Source organism: Sus scrofa, chromosome 6 (assembly GCF_054392235.1).
Source record: "Sus scrofa isolate SSC_HxYL_T2T_F1_AM1 chromosome 6, Sscrofa_HxYL_maternal_Yorkshire_Landrace_v2.0, whole genome shotgun sequence".
NCBI classification, from domain to species: domain Eukaryota; kingdom Metazoa; phylum Chordata; class Mammalia; order Artiodactyla; family Suidae; genus Sus; species Sus scrofa.
In genome coordinates this window covers 87,718,174-87,731,433 of record NC_139388.1, presented here as the reverse complement: position 1 = coordinate 87,731,433, position 13,260 = coordinate 87,718,174, and the positions used below count along the sequence as shown (strand labels likewise).

At 48.8% G+C, this 13,260-nt stretch overlaps 2 protein-coding genes across 8 annotated transcripts in view; one reads left to right on the top strand and one right to left on the bottom strand.

Moving 5' to 3' along the window:
- Window positions 1-1,487, top strand: part of AUNIP (aurora kinase A and ninein interacting protein) — a 40,686-nt gene extending 39,199 nt beyond the window's left edge. Inside the window, 2 exon segments of the mRNA XM_013999063.3 lie at window positions 1,342-1,353; window positions 1,356-1,487. Of these exon segments, the coding sequence (XP_013854517.2) occupies window positions 1,342-1,353; window positions 1,356-1,411 (68 nt within the window). The 3' untranslated portion in view covers window positions 1,412-1,487.
- On the bottom strand, window positions 160-11,687 carry MTFR1L (mitochondrial fission regulator 1 like). Of its 7 annotated transcripts, none has more exons than XR_014807328.1 (7): window positions 11,629-11,687; window positions 8,638-8,773; window positions 8,088-8,192; window positions 5,664-5,773; window positions 5,225-5,436; window positions 3,607-3,819; window positions 160-1,578 (listed from the first exon to the last, which is right to left on the bottom strand). XR_014807328.1 is itself a non-coding variant. In XM_021095597.2 (7 exons), exons 2-7 carry the CDS (start codon window positions 8,650-8,652, stop codon window positions 1,473-1,475), a joined length of 870 nt encoding a protein of 289 aa, XP_020951256.1. In that variant the 5' UTR covers window positions 8,653-8,773; window positions 11,629-11,687; the 3' UTR covers window positions 160-1,472. The 7 variants fall into 7 exon arrangements, 3 of the variants coding, with proteins under 3 accessions (XP_020951256.1, XP_003127758.1, XP_020951255.1); XR_014807327.1 differs by having other exon boundaries at window positions 8,638-11,477; window positions 11,639-11,687; XR_014807326.1 differs by having other exon boundaries at window positions 11,639-11,687.
- Between the last annotated feature and the right edge of the window lie 1,573 nt (window positions 11,688-13,260).

Genomic DNA, 13,260 nt, shown 5'->3' with positions numbered 1-13,260 from the left:
TTTAAAGTTACATACTCTCTATTTAAACATCTCCCTAAAAAAAGGCTGACCTGTATAACGATCTAAATGTGACTATGTCATTCTTCTACTACAAGGTGGGAGAGAACCTCCTTTGTAAAACTATGAATCCAAATAAATGACTATTTACAAAGCTGGCTCTGATGGTATTTAAAACATTACCAATTTTATTATTGAAAAAGCAACTCTTTAATAGTAAATGCTCTGTCATTACCATGGATCTAATCTGAACACAATAATCTGACTTGTGGTCTACTCAAGACATCATCCCCCAGGTGGCAGTTTCCCATATTGCAGGTGTGGTACCTAAGAGGCTTAAAAATAAGTCTCTAGGGGGCAGGCTTGCAAGTTATAAGATGGAACTGCTTTAAGAGCTTAGGGCAAAATTTCTACAGAAAGGGACAAGCAGCTCCCTAGGGAAGCATTCTCTTATAAAGGCAAGACCTTATAAGGAAAGGGGCAGCCAGGAACCTGTTTACAAAAGTTCATACACCTTAAAATAGGAATTCTGTACCTGTGGGAGATTCTTGGTGATCACAACTCTCAGATGGACACACCCAATGTAACATCTCTCCAAATCCTTCCTTTAATGTCAGGTGCTTCAACCCAAACACACAGAGGATACATACCTTAGAGAAAGTGACCTGAGGGCATCTGAATCATGCATGGTGTGGTAGGTACAAACCATGGCCCAATGCAAAGGAGCAGTCAGGGGCCTGGAAGAAGGATGGTACTCTTTCCCCTCCCCATTTCTCTTTCCTGCTGGGCTTAAACTACAGTCCATGGAAGAGAAAGAGCTTTCAATCAGTGGAACCAATAAGACCCCAGGGCCTTGGAGGGTAGATTTGGTTGTACAGTATTACAAAATATAAGAAAAAAACAGCCCGGGCCTCCCAGCAGCAGCCCAAGTGTCAGTGGCCCGACCTCTACATGTAGGTGCTGGACACGAGAGGGGGAAAGAGTGATTGCTGGGCATTGGTGTCAGTTCATGATGGAGCAGCATAAGATTTTCCCTGCCCTGTGAACAAGTACATAAACATAATTCCCTCCCCTCAGCCCTGCTCTGCTGCAAGGAAGTGGCTGAGTGAGTGACAGCTGGGTACAAAGTGTTTGGTGAGACCTTATGGGGTCTAATGCAGTGAAGTCAGTCATTTAGGACCTATTTTCATACAGGGGCAAGGAAAAACAGAACCACCTATCACACGCTTTAAACTGGGACATTCCAACCTACACATTACCTGTAATGTGTCTCAGCTCAACACAGGCCTCAGCTTCTGCTAAGGTTTGAAGTATGGAAAACATATAACGCAGCTCTTCTCTTAGTCCAAGCTCTAGCTTTCGGCAAGACTGTTGCGGAAGGTTTGTAATTGAGAGGCAGAAACATCTGTGGTGAGGAAGGCAGCTATTGAAGGAATTCCAGGAGCATGAGACTGAGTTTGCAGAGCTGAGTGCTCTCAGTTTCCTTTTCTACTCATATCTTCCTCCTTCAGAGCAAACTTCCTTCTAAGGACCTCAGAAATAAGGATGGCAGGGTCTTCCTCCTTCAGTAAACTCCGGTTCCTAGAGGCACAATAATAGCTTATATTTATTGAGTACTTATCTATCCTGGGCAGCATTGTGTGTGCTGGAATACCATCTCATTTAATCCTCCCAACACTCTTGTGAGGTAGAGGCTACAAGGCTCTTTTACAGAGCAGGAAACTGAAGCACAGAAAGTTTATGAATCCGTCATTAGTCATTCAGTAAGTGGTGAATCCAGAGTTCAGAACCAGGCTAGCTGCTTGCAAATCTCACCTCTTAACTAGACGTGGCTTTACTATTTTCTGAAACGCCTATAAGACGTGGTCAAGGTAAAGGACCATCAATCTGTTGGCAGTGGCCTGTGGTGGCTGAGCTGCTCCTACTTTCTGGCCCTATCTTTTCTAAACATTTCCCCAGGTCAGCAAGGGAAGTGACGGATGACTTTTTGCATTTCTGACCTTTATCAGTTCTGGGGTAAAGGTGTGCTGAGAATTTACTACCACCTTGTCTCCCCATCAGGGGAGCTGAAAAGTTTTTTATAAGAGATCCAGAATTTACAGTAAGATGTTCACAACATAAGGGCCCCGTGGGTGAAAACAAAGCCAGTTCCAGATTAGGGTAGGTTCAGATTTCCTAGATAATTGGAAAACAGTTGCTTGGAATTCTAGTGAACTAAGTCTGAACTTATATCCTCATGAAGGCATTTTATTGGTCATTATGGTAGATATAAGGGCCAAGATTGATTATTAAACTTTGAAAGCAAAAACAAGAGAAAAGTCTGTCACATTTATGAACCTTGATGACAAGGCTACTTTCCCATTCTTAGTCATCAACCCAGCTCCTTCTACCAGCAAAGGAGAAAAAAATCTCAGGACACGAGTGAGATGAAGGGCTTGACAGTAGGGGGTCCCAGATCCAATATATGGTACCAGAGGCAGGTATAAGAAAGTTGGGAGAGTCAATCTATAAAACATTACCCAGAAGAAAAAGACTCAAGGTGACCCCAAAGCAATAGCAGCTGAATTTGGGAATGGAGGAGACCAAAGACTGGATCAGTATGACCAGCCCGAGGGCTAGAGAACGAAGGTACAAGTGACTTTCACACAGACTCAACCACCAGGACCTTTGTCTAGTTTTCAGAAGAAAGCAGGGCCAGAAAAAAAAGGGATCCTTGTGCGAGGTAACTAACTGTCCCTTCAAGAACATCATCAGCTCAAGAGATGGCCCTCATTAGCCCAGCCTCCAAAATAGCTTTTTAACTGCGTTAACAAACACAACTGCACACCTGGCCTCTGGACTTTGAGGTCCAGATGTTAAATATTTCAGTGCCCAGGAACCTGCATTTGAAAAAGTTTTTTGGCTATGTCCTGTGCAGTAGAGAAACACTGCAAGGTGGCAACTCAGGCTGGAGCTCTAGGGCTTCTCTACTAGATGAGTTTCTCATGGTAGGTATTTCCCAAATTCCTTCCCATTCTCATCAGAAACACCCACAGCTCTACTCCTTGGTGGTTCTGCTTTCGTAAGTTTAAAGTGTACTTTTAACAAATCTGAGCAATCCTGATAGGCACCCACCAGGTTTAGGAACTACCCTGGAGTCTCAAAAGCCTTGTTTGTAAATCTCTGAATATGCACGGCTGGTTTGATAATGGACCACTGTGTTTAAAGGAACTGCTCCTTCCACCAAATAAGTCTCCTTTTTTGAGATACTAAAATAGTTATTATGCAACTGTACTCTGAAGAGGATGGGGCATGGGGACACGTATCATTAAACAGTATGAGAAGTAGTGAAGCCCCTCTGGGAGACAGATGTTGGATCAGATGAGCCTTCTCGTAAAATCTCTATGAGATTGATACCAATTGGTTGAGTTAGAGCACCCCAACCAAATGTAAAGTGTTGCTCTTTCCTCAAACTGGGGCCCCAGGCATTAGCAAGCAGGCAGCAAGCTTTGTGAATGAAATAACAGGGCTACTCCTGAGGACTTACTATGCAAGTACCTTGCATTAGATAATGACCACAGGCAACTTAAACAGTAAACAGATCCTCATAGCTTCTTATCATATACTTACAGGTCTTGGCTCTGCTTCATCCGGTGAAAGTCCTTTAGGATACCCATCATATCTGCAAAGCTGCTGGCCTTGGACAGAGAGACGCAGTCATCCTCTTCAGACGAACTGCAGGTAGCTTTGTATTCTGGTTTGCAACATTCAGGGCTGGCAGAACAAAGCAGGGGGACTGATGGAAGCTCAGGGACCTCTACCTCGGTCTCCTCGGTGATGTCACTAATGACAAAGGAAGTTGTAGAGTGGAATGAGGATCCAAAACAAGGTAAGGGAGAAGAGACATTTGAACTTCCTGGAGATAAGAAATCTGGCGTTAATGAAGCCGAAGCTGAAAGAGAAAACAACAGGCATGGATGGACACTGGGGCTATAACACAGCAGTTATATCTTCCCCCCACAAGCCCTGCCTACCAAACATTCATTTCCTGGGCTGATGCCACGGCATCCTGGGTTCCTCCATTACCTTCCCCTCTCAGGATCTCAAGAAGGTGTAGAAGCTCTGGGCTCTTCCTTCCAGGAGGGAAGAAAAACCCACCCTATAAAGGCCTTGCCTCCTAAAGGCTCCCATTCTACAGTGGGCTATGGAGTGACAGCACTATTTAGACTGAAATGACAGTGCAGAACCAAAGTCTGAATTTGTCCTTTTCCTTAACTAGGCCAGTACTTCTGACTATGCGCCTCTGAATCTGGCTATCTGTGGCTAGAAAAATTGTTCTGCGACAAAACCCAAAAACAATAAACAACAACAAAAAAAAAACCAGAATAGTTATGGTCCTCCTAGGACCCAAATTTTAATGGAGAGAATTTTCTCAACTCTAAGTTTCCAAGGAACACTCTGACTTTTCCTAAACTACTCAACTTATCTCTTAGATGACAAAAAAGCAGCCAAAACTATAAATGGAAAATTCAAGTTCAACTCCTCTAGAAAAATGCCACATGAGGGAATTAAATACTTGAAGATTTTAAAGAGAACACCATGACTTTCATGTGTTCTACCAACTGACAAGGTTTGGGAGCTCTGGCTTTGAATCAATGAGGAACAAAAAAGTGAGAATGGGAAGAATGTGAGGGTTAATATGAGAGCATCTCCTAAGATGCTCTCTCCCGAGCATCTTAGGAGAGATCTACCTGTTGGTATTTCCTGCCTCTGGTCAAGGCAGAATCCCACCCATGTCTAGTGGTTCTGCCTTAAGTGCAGACAGAAAGGTGGAGGGATGGAGAGGCAGTCTCTGGTAGAAAGGGGAAGGAAAGGGAAGAGAGGTGCTTAAAAGGGTTATGACCCTTCGTGGTAAGGAATGCGTCTTCTCAAATTGGTAAGGAAAGCCACGGAGAGCTCTCGGAAGACATGATCTTAAAGACACTTGGAAGAAAGCGTTGGTTTTTGCGGCCAAGAGAGGGAATCTGCCCAGGTTTAGTGAAGATTTTGTTCCTAATCCAACCAGCCAGTCCCGAATAACTGACAGAAATCCTCCAGAGATTATACAGGTTAGCCAGGCCTCTGGGCGACCCCAGCGTCCTAGGCCCAAGCACCACTGAACCAAGGATCATCCTTATCCCTATCCTGTCCAAAAGCCAAACAAAAAGGAACAGGCTGCTTGAGCCTGGCCTGGCTCAGGGGCTCTTACCTGCATCAGCTGCCACTATTTTAGCAATCTGGCTACGCAGGTGGCTCAGCTCATCCTGCAGCTCTGTGGTGCGGCTTAGGGCTGGCAGGGCTGGCTTCTTCAAGGCCAGGAGCCTCTCCTCAGACCCACGCAGGTTGGGCACTGAGGCGTTGCGCTGTATGACCATCAGAGGGCTGGGCTTCCAGGTGTGCCTCAGGGGGCGGGTATCACTCCTGGACCAGGGAAAGACGAGTGTGTCAGAGACAGTGGGCCACTGCACCCCTTCTAAAACTCCTTTTTCCACTCCTACAAGAGTAACACAGCCAGGTTCTTCTCCCCGTTTGAAGCCACAACTCTCATTCCTGTTGCCCTCCCCCTCTCACTCTCACTCTTCCTGTGGCTCCACCTCATCTGGGAAGAGCTTTTTGTTCCCCAGCCGGTAGGCCATAGCCTCAGCTACCTGACCCGGGCATAAGTCTCCTCTTCATCTGCAGCAATCCAGGCGATGTCAGCCAGAGTAGGGACTGGGGGCACATCCCTCAGACAGAGGTCAGAGAGGTTGGGCAGGGTCTGTGGGGAAGCAGAACTCATCAACAGTCTGTGAAATTACAAATAATCCAGCATGGCTAGAACAGAGGACTGGAGGGGTGGGAGCTGGGAGAGACTGGGAAGTGAATTAAGAGTTTTGATTCTCAAATCAATAATGAGCCACCAGCAGGTTTTAAGTAAGGATCAGATGTGAGGTTTTCAAAGATCACTCTGGCATGAATGGGAAGGTTAAGAGACCAGTCATGAGCCTGTTGTATCCTCCAAGCAAAACACGGTGTCCTAGAGCAGAGCAGGGATGGGACCTGTTCTTATATATAAAGTTTTACTGGGAAAACAGTAAACATCCATTTGTTTAAGTATTATCTGTGCTGGCTTTTAAGCTACAACTGCAGAAGTAAGTAGTTGACTTCCATGGCTCTCAGGCTAAAATACTTTCTATCTGCTCTCTGCTGACCCCAGTCTAGAACAAGGGGGTCAGTAGAGTTTTTTTTTAAGAGATGGCCTCTAAAAGTGTCTTGCCTTCTGGTTGTAAGAATACAGGTGGACATGGGACAATCTGTTAGACCAAGAGAAATCTTCTGGCAAGCTCTTTACAACACCTTTGAAGCTAACTGGGATCTGTTATTTATAAGCAAAAATTTGATAATATGACTATTTATATTTAAATAAAAATAATTATACAAAAGGAATCATAACTCCTTAAAAATAGGTCCTCCAACCAAATGAACTAGAGAACAGAAAGACTGAGTGACACTAGGTTAAAAAAAAAGTGACACTTTTTCACAATTTAATCTTTTTAAGTAGATAAATTAAAAAATAATAAATCAGCAAGATTCCCTTAAAAAAATTTAAGGTAATCAATTTACAACAAATCAAAAGATAATTTCTCAAAACCCCATCTATACATGAGTTAAATTCAGATGTTTCTGCTAAGGGCTGTTTGGCAGGTAAATCAGGAGTTGATAGCTCTGACACCTGGGTCTCACAGGAGTGAAGAGATACTCTAAGTTTACATGCAGACCCAGGAGCTAATGCTAAGAGGGCCCCTGAGGGGAAGCCTTCATTAGCTTTCCTGGATTAGCCACAGTGCTCCTCTATGGGCAATGAGATGAGTGAGCCTAGACAAAATACTTAGCGTAGTGCCTGACACATAGCAGGGGCTCAATAAATGTTAGCTACTATGACTGCTCTTACTGCTGCTTGGTGGGAGCCTGTGCCCTTGATGTCTCTGCCCCACAGCATCCAGCCAAAGGACTAGAGAAGCTATAGCCAAGTGTGGGGACAACCTCAACTGACTCATGCTCCCTAGCTGTCTTTCCCTGGTGCTGTTGTTCCTGGTGCTTGAGGCAGCTAGGGCCACATCCCGCCCTAGACAACAACTGGCAATAACTGGCAACTGGGTCATGGGACAACAATATCCCGCACACTGCATTCCTGTCTCTAATACCAACCCTAATGCCAAGTCAGACTCCAGATCAAGCTCCTACACAGACTTTGCAGCTCAGCATCCTTTATTTCTGCTTCCCCCTGGGCCCACACCTCTTCATGCCTATATTTCTGTCTCCTTTGTAGGAAGAAAGATAAGTATTTCCTTTGTGTCCCAGCTCCCCAAGCTCACACACCTTAAGATATTTAGCCTGGAGCTGATGCTAGTTCTCAGAGGGAGGCAGCTGGGACTAATAAATGGTACTTAGCTTTCCAGTGCAGCACTCACCTGGGCCAGACAAGAATCTGCTGCAGAGGGGGTGCTAAAGGCCCCCTAGGAACAAGAGGTGAGACTGAAATAGCCCAGTAAAAGAATGGCTAGATGTCACCCGAAAGAAGATGGGGAGTAATGGCCTCAGGGAAACACTGAAAATAGATAGCTAAGCGGGCAAGTCTTAGTGCTGGTGTAGAAAAGTAGAGTTCAACTCAAAATCACCCACAGCCCTTAGTGTCCTGCGTGGGGACCTGCCAGGGCTGCAGGCACACATCTCAGAGCACAGACATGGCTAGTCTGGAAATCCAGTTCGGCAAGGGCCTCTGGCCTACTCTGTTCAACTGGATTGCTGGAGCCTGATGAAACCTGAGTCACTTAGCCAAGGCATCAAAGATGCAATATGATTCATTTATGAGCAAACTGGAATCCTGACTGTTGTGGTCACAGGTTTGTGTGTGATCAGGAAGCCACAGTGACCAGGATCCATGAAAAACAGTTAATAAATGTTTCTTGAAACAAACGAAGTGACCAGGAAAGCAACCTGCCTTGGCCACAGCAAGGAGTCTGGGGCACAGAAGCAGCACCATCCCCCGATACACTGAGCCTCTACTCGCCCTGCTCTTCCAGCTCACTTACCTCAAAGGATGCCCGAGGACATGGTTTCAGGGGCAGGTTGGTCCCGATTCTTCTCACTACACTTCGAGCAGCCCCATGCGGCTTGTTTTGCCAGATTGGGATGGTCTAGGCAGAGAGAGACAGGGACAGCCACAATTTCAGAGAAAATCCAGCTACTGTCCCCATCTTCTCCCCCTTGCCCCTTTAGCAGGAGCCAAGCTTCACCTTGGCCAGGCACCTAAGGGGACACTGCCGCTACTGAGGCACAGTCGATGATGGGCAGGTCCAGTGAAAGGGCGAGGAATTAGCTGGGTATAGGGATTAGCCAGGCTGCCCTCCCTTCCCTTTGCACAGAAAGACAGAAACACACTGACTCCGTAACTGCCCCAAGATCATAGCTGGTTCAGCCTTGGGGGAGGGGATGGAAGGGAGGACCCTTCAATTCCAGGCCTGGGTTCGGGGGAAAAATTAACTTGGGAATCTCAACACTGCCTACAGAACTTCAGCAGGTCCAGTGCTTAACCTCCACACACCCCCCACCCAGCCCCCTGCCCCCAGGAACAGGCCTTACCACATTGGCTTCCATTCCTGATGTTTAACTGGCTTCTGCACTTGAAGGACAAGGCAGTCACAGAGCAGCTCTGGAGGCTTCGGGAGGCGGGAGGCCTTCATATCAGGCCATTTTAAGGAACACCAGACTTCCCTTCCTGTGAAACACCCCCCACAGGAGACTCGGTGACCACCATACAAGCCCCCCCATAAAGCCAGGCCCTGCAGAACCATGACTAACAAGGCTCCTCTGACATTTCACAGCGGAAAAAACCAGCCCAAGAGGCTGCGCTCCCCCAACAATGACTTCTCCAAATCCAGACCCTTAAAGGTTCTGTTCCAGACTCACTACATGTGCTTGCCCAACCCTGGGAGCCTTCTGGAGCCCTTGGATTTCCTGAGGCAAAACTTCTGAAGACTATGTATAACTATATACATATGAATCACTGTGCTGTACACCTGAAACTGATATGACATTGTAAATCAACTATACGTCAATTAAAAATTTTTTAAAGAGTTGATAAGAAAGATTAAAAAAACCCCACTCCTAAAGATGTAAATAGAACACTTTGGTAGTTAAAAAGCTCATGGGAAAGCCGGAATGTAGGTACCATCCAAGTCCAACATTCATTTCTTAAGATGAGAAGTAAAAGCCCAGCATGTGCCACCCAGTCTAGCGCTGCTGAGCTGTCACAAGGGGAAGAGGGAAAACACAGGACGGCGGGGTGGGGGTGGGGGAATTGCGGGACGGACAGGGGGACGGACAGGTAGCCAGCAGTAGCCACCAAACTCAGTCCCTTGGGCTACAGGGAAAAGTGCCCAAGTTTTTATCTTGGGTTAGTAGCATTAGGCAAGTCACTTAACCTTTCTGAATGTTGGTTTCTCCATCTGTAAAAAGGTGACAGGAGGGTCAATCAGTGAAACAGGGGATTTTAAAGTGCTTAATGAACCGTTAAAACAAGACACAGATGCATGGAGTCCCTACGGACTGGGTTGCTCACAGCTGTTCTTGCCTGGTGAGCAGATGCAGTCAATGAGCTCATTCAGTGCCTTGTTCATCAAACATTAACAATACTCACTCTGTGCCAGGCCCTGTGCTGGGTACTGTAGGGGCTATGGAAGGAGTAAGACACAGCCATGCTCTTAAGGAACTCACAATCTAGAAGACAGATAGAACCTGAATACAGTAATTCTAGCAGAGGCTGAATATCATTGCTTAAGAAAGGCACACCAGGCAGGTGGCCAGGTGAGTTCAGTCCCCTGGCCCCAAGGCCCCATGGTGAGTTCAGAGGGGGTAAGAAGGGAAGGAAAACCACAACAGCACAGGTCTAGGCCAGGAAGGTGAGAAATATGTAAAGAGGAGAGTATGACAAGGCCACAAAGGTGGGTGAGGGGGTGGGATGTCAAGTCATGAGGACTGGGAATGCCCTTGGTGAGAAGTCACCGGGGAGCCAAGGGCAGCAACAGAAGAGGGGATGGGGCTGGACTGACCAAAGCAGCTCCTTCTGGAAACCTCCCCAGGAGGGTCTCTCTTCCACCTCTAGGAGAGGAGGTATCATTCACTTTATGATACAGGGGGCAAGGAAGCTGGAGAGAGAAAAGTACTGGTCTAAGGTCACTCAGTACTCAGCATCTAAGTCTGGTCCAGATCCTGCTGCCTCCTACATGGGCTTCATCTTTCTCAGCTAAGTGCAAGCCTTTTATCAAAGTCATCCGTATTCCAGGCTCTGGGCTGAAAGTCAGTGCCTGCCACAAGTTCCACACAACAGTGCTTCCCTGTGTTTCTCACTTTAGTCATGCAGCCACTTCTCCAAACTCACCTCCAAACTCAGTTGGACCTAACCCTCACATAACAGCCAGAGGCATCTTTCTAGAACTCCTGGCTAATCATGTTCCTGTCATGCTTAAAACCCACTGTGCTTGCTAGAGCCAAGAGGATAACATCTAGACTCCTCAGCATGGCTTGCAGGGCCTCGGCAGTCAGGCCCAACCTCATCTTCACCCTTCTCTGTCCTGTCTACCCACTCACCGCATTCATCCTCCAGGGCCTGTCCACTCTGGCCCCCGCACACTTCATAGCCACACCTGCTTTCCCCTTGCCCTCCAACCACACTGGCCCTTCAGCCCTTCGATGGTCTTGTCTACACTATTCCCTCTGCTTCAAACACCAACACCCTCTTCACCAAGTTCATCCTTAATCATTCTTGGAGCTCAGCTCAAGCATCGCCTCCCCTTCCCTGACAGTCACCCCGAGGCACCCTGCGTTTCCTTTGGGGTCCTTCAGCAGTATCTAGGTAACGGTGTGCCGTGAAGTTTGCCCCAAGGGCGACGACTTCCCAGCAGGGCACAGCGCCTGCTCCATACACGGTAGGCACTTGAGCATTTCATTTGTCCAATCGAGAAACGGACGAGAACGCCGAGTTCAACCCTCCACCCCACCCCAAGTGCCCGGCTAGAAGACCCCCCAGCTTGCTGGCCGCGCTGGCCGCGCTGGCCGGCTCCGACCACTTCTGCGCCCCCACAGCCCCTTCCGAGGCTGCCGTCCCAGTGTTTACACACGGCCTCCCGCAGGAGCCGCAGCGCCTCCCGAGCGGGGCCTGGTCCCATCATCCCCGGTCTCCGCCGCGCCGACACTCTGCGCGACCCCAGGGACCTCGCCCGGGACACGCCTCCCCTCCCCCGCAACAGCCCGACCCGACAAGGCCAAGGTCGGCCAAGTTCTTGCCGCAGCTCCGGCGGCCCTTGGACCCACAGGCCCGGGGCCGGGTCCCGGCAGGAGCGAGGGGGCGTCCGAAACGAGCAGCCTCTGGCGCATCTGGGTGACTCCGGCGAGCAACTGCCTCCGGGGACTCCGTTTCCCCCCTGCCGAGTGAGGTGGACAACAGTGGCTGCCGCGAGAACCGGCGCGGGCACCGGAGCCGCGGGCACCGAACGCACAGCGCCTGGCATTCATTAGGCTGCGCGACGGCCGGACCCGGAAAGCCGCGCTTCCACTCTGGGGCGGCACTCGCACCTAGTCTCACCTCAGCCTCCGGCTCAGGACTCTCACCTCACGGCCCCTCCTACCGTAGCGGGCCGCCCAGCCTCTACCACCCTCACTTCCGCTGACCCGCCCCCCGGAAGCGATCCCTTGCAGCTGCGCACCGAGCCGCGGCCCCGCGCGCCCTGGGCAGGCCAGCCGCGGAGGGCGGGGCGGCGGCACGTGCCGATCCCGAGGGCGGAGACAAGCCCCGAGGCCACGCCCCCTGCCGTCCGAGCCTTGGGGAAAGTTGATCCCCGAGGTCCGCCCAGTCGCATCTCCCGCTGGTCTCGGCCTCCTTCCCCTCCTTACCACTCTCCACGCTTAGTCCGGCTCCAACCTCTGGAAAGGGCCTGTGTTGCTGCTTGGCCCCCACATTGATCGGTGTTTGCTCTTCCCAACTGTAGTGCAAACTTCAGAATCCTCCCTCTGGCATCCAAGGCCCCAGATTTAGTGCTTGCTTTGCCCCATCTCGCCCTGGTGGCTTCACAGTTCATACTTCCCAGCCAAGACCCTCTACAGTCTTCTCTGCGGCAAGAATGGGCCTTTCTTCCTCTGACTCTGCTCTCCAGGGCTTTGTAGCTTTCTTCTATTTTAGCAGTTAGGTATATCACAAAGACACACACAGGTATACTCAGTGAGTTGGATGATCAGATGGCTAGACTGGCAAGACACCAGATGCTTTGGGAAAGAGACTCACATTCCTTCCAGACTCACTCACCCACTCCCTCTTTGTGCTCAAAGCCTCAGAGTCCTGGTCTCCATGACATCCAGGCCTGGGTCACATGTCCTCATCTGACCTCAACACGTGGCTGTGCTTGGCTTCCAGGCTATAGTTCTTTGGTTGCAAGTCCTAGCTGCCAGAGACAGACTGGCTTCTTGGGGAGAGAAGCTGTGCATTCACACAGGCCTCACGCTCAGACTAATTGGTGCCTGCTGTTGCCCTCTTGAAATTAACAACAATTTTTTTTTTTTTCAACAAAGGCCCTGCGTTTTCATTTTGCACTGATCCTGTAAACTCTGTAGCTGGCCGTGGTCAGAGACGGTGTCCACCCTGATCCCACCATATTTTAAATGATGAAATTTGGCTTCCATTTCCAACCCTCTTTCCAGGATGACAAACATGCTTTAACCATTACTTTCCTGTCCTGGGCAATGGCAGATCTTGCGAATTCGCTCTAGTTGCCTTTCCTTGGTGTGACAGATGCTATCTTGGTTCTTCATGAAGATCCCTTTTACCCAACCAGTGAATCATCCCCCAGCAACTCTACTGGCTGCTCACAGCTGCCCCATTTTCCAGAAAATTGCCCTTGCAGGAGGGAGAATGGAAGCCCTAACCTGGGAAGTTACTCTACCCCATAAGCCAATGACTACTAAAGGGTACAAGAGGCCAGTTTGGATGGCAGTGTGGGTTATGCTCCAGAGCCCTGCACCAGCAATCTGGCCAAGACTTGGCTCTGAGACTCGATCTCTGCTCAAGGGTTTTCCTTTTCCCATTCTACTCCAATCCTTCTTTTACAAGTTTCTCTTAATGGTCCCACCCTCAAATAAGAATTACCCTCAAAAAAGAATTAGCTAATGCCTGTCTCAGGCTCTAATTCTAACATGATGGCTTTAACTTCAGAA

Coding starts and splice junctions, on each gene's coding strand:
- MTFR1L (XM_021095597.2), bottom strand. Junction 5,774..8,087: donor GTCCTCGGGCATCCTTTGAG/GTAAGTGAGCTG, acceptor GCTTCCCCACAG/ACCCTGCCCAACCTCTCTGA. Junction 3,929..5,224: donor AATAGTGGCAGCTGATGCAG/GTAAGAGCCCCT, acceptor TTTCTCTTTCAG/CTTCGGCTTCATTAACGCCA.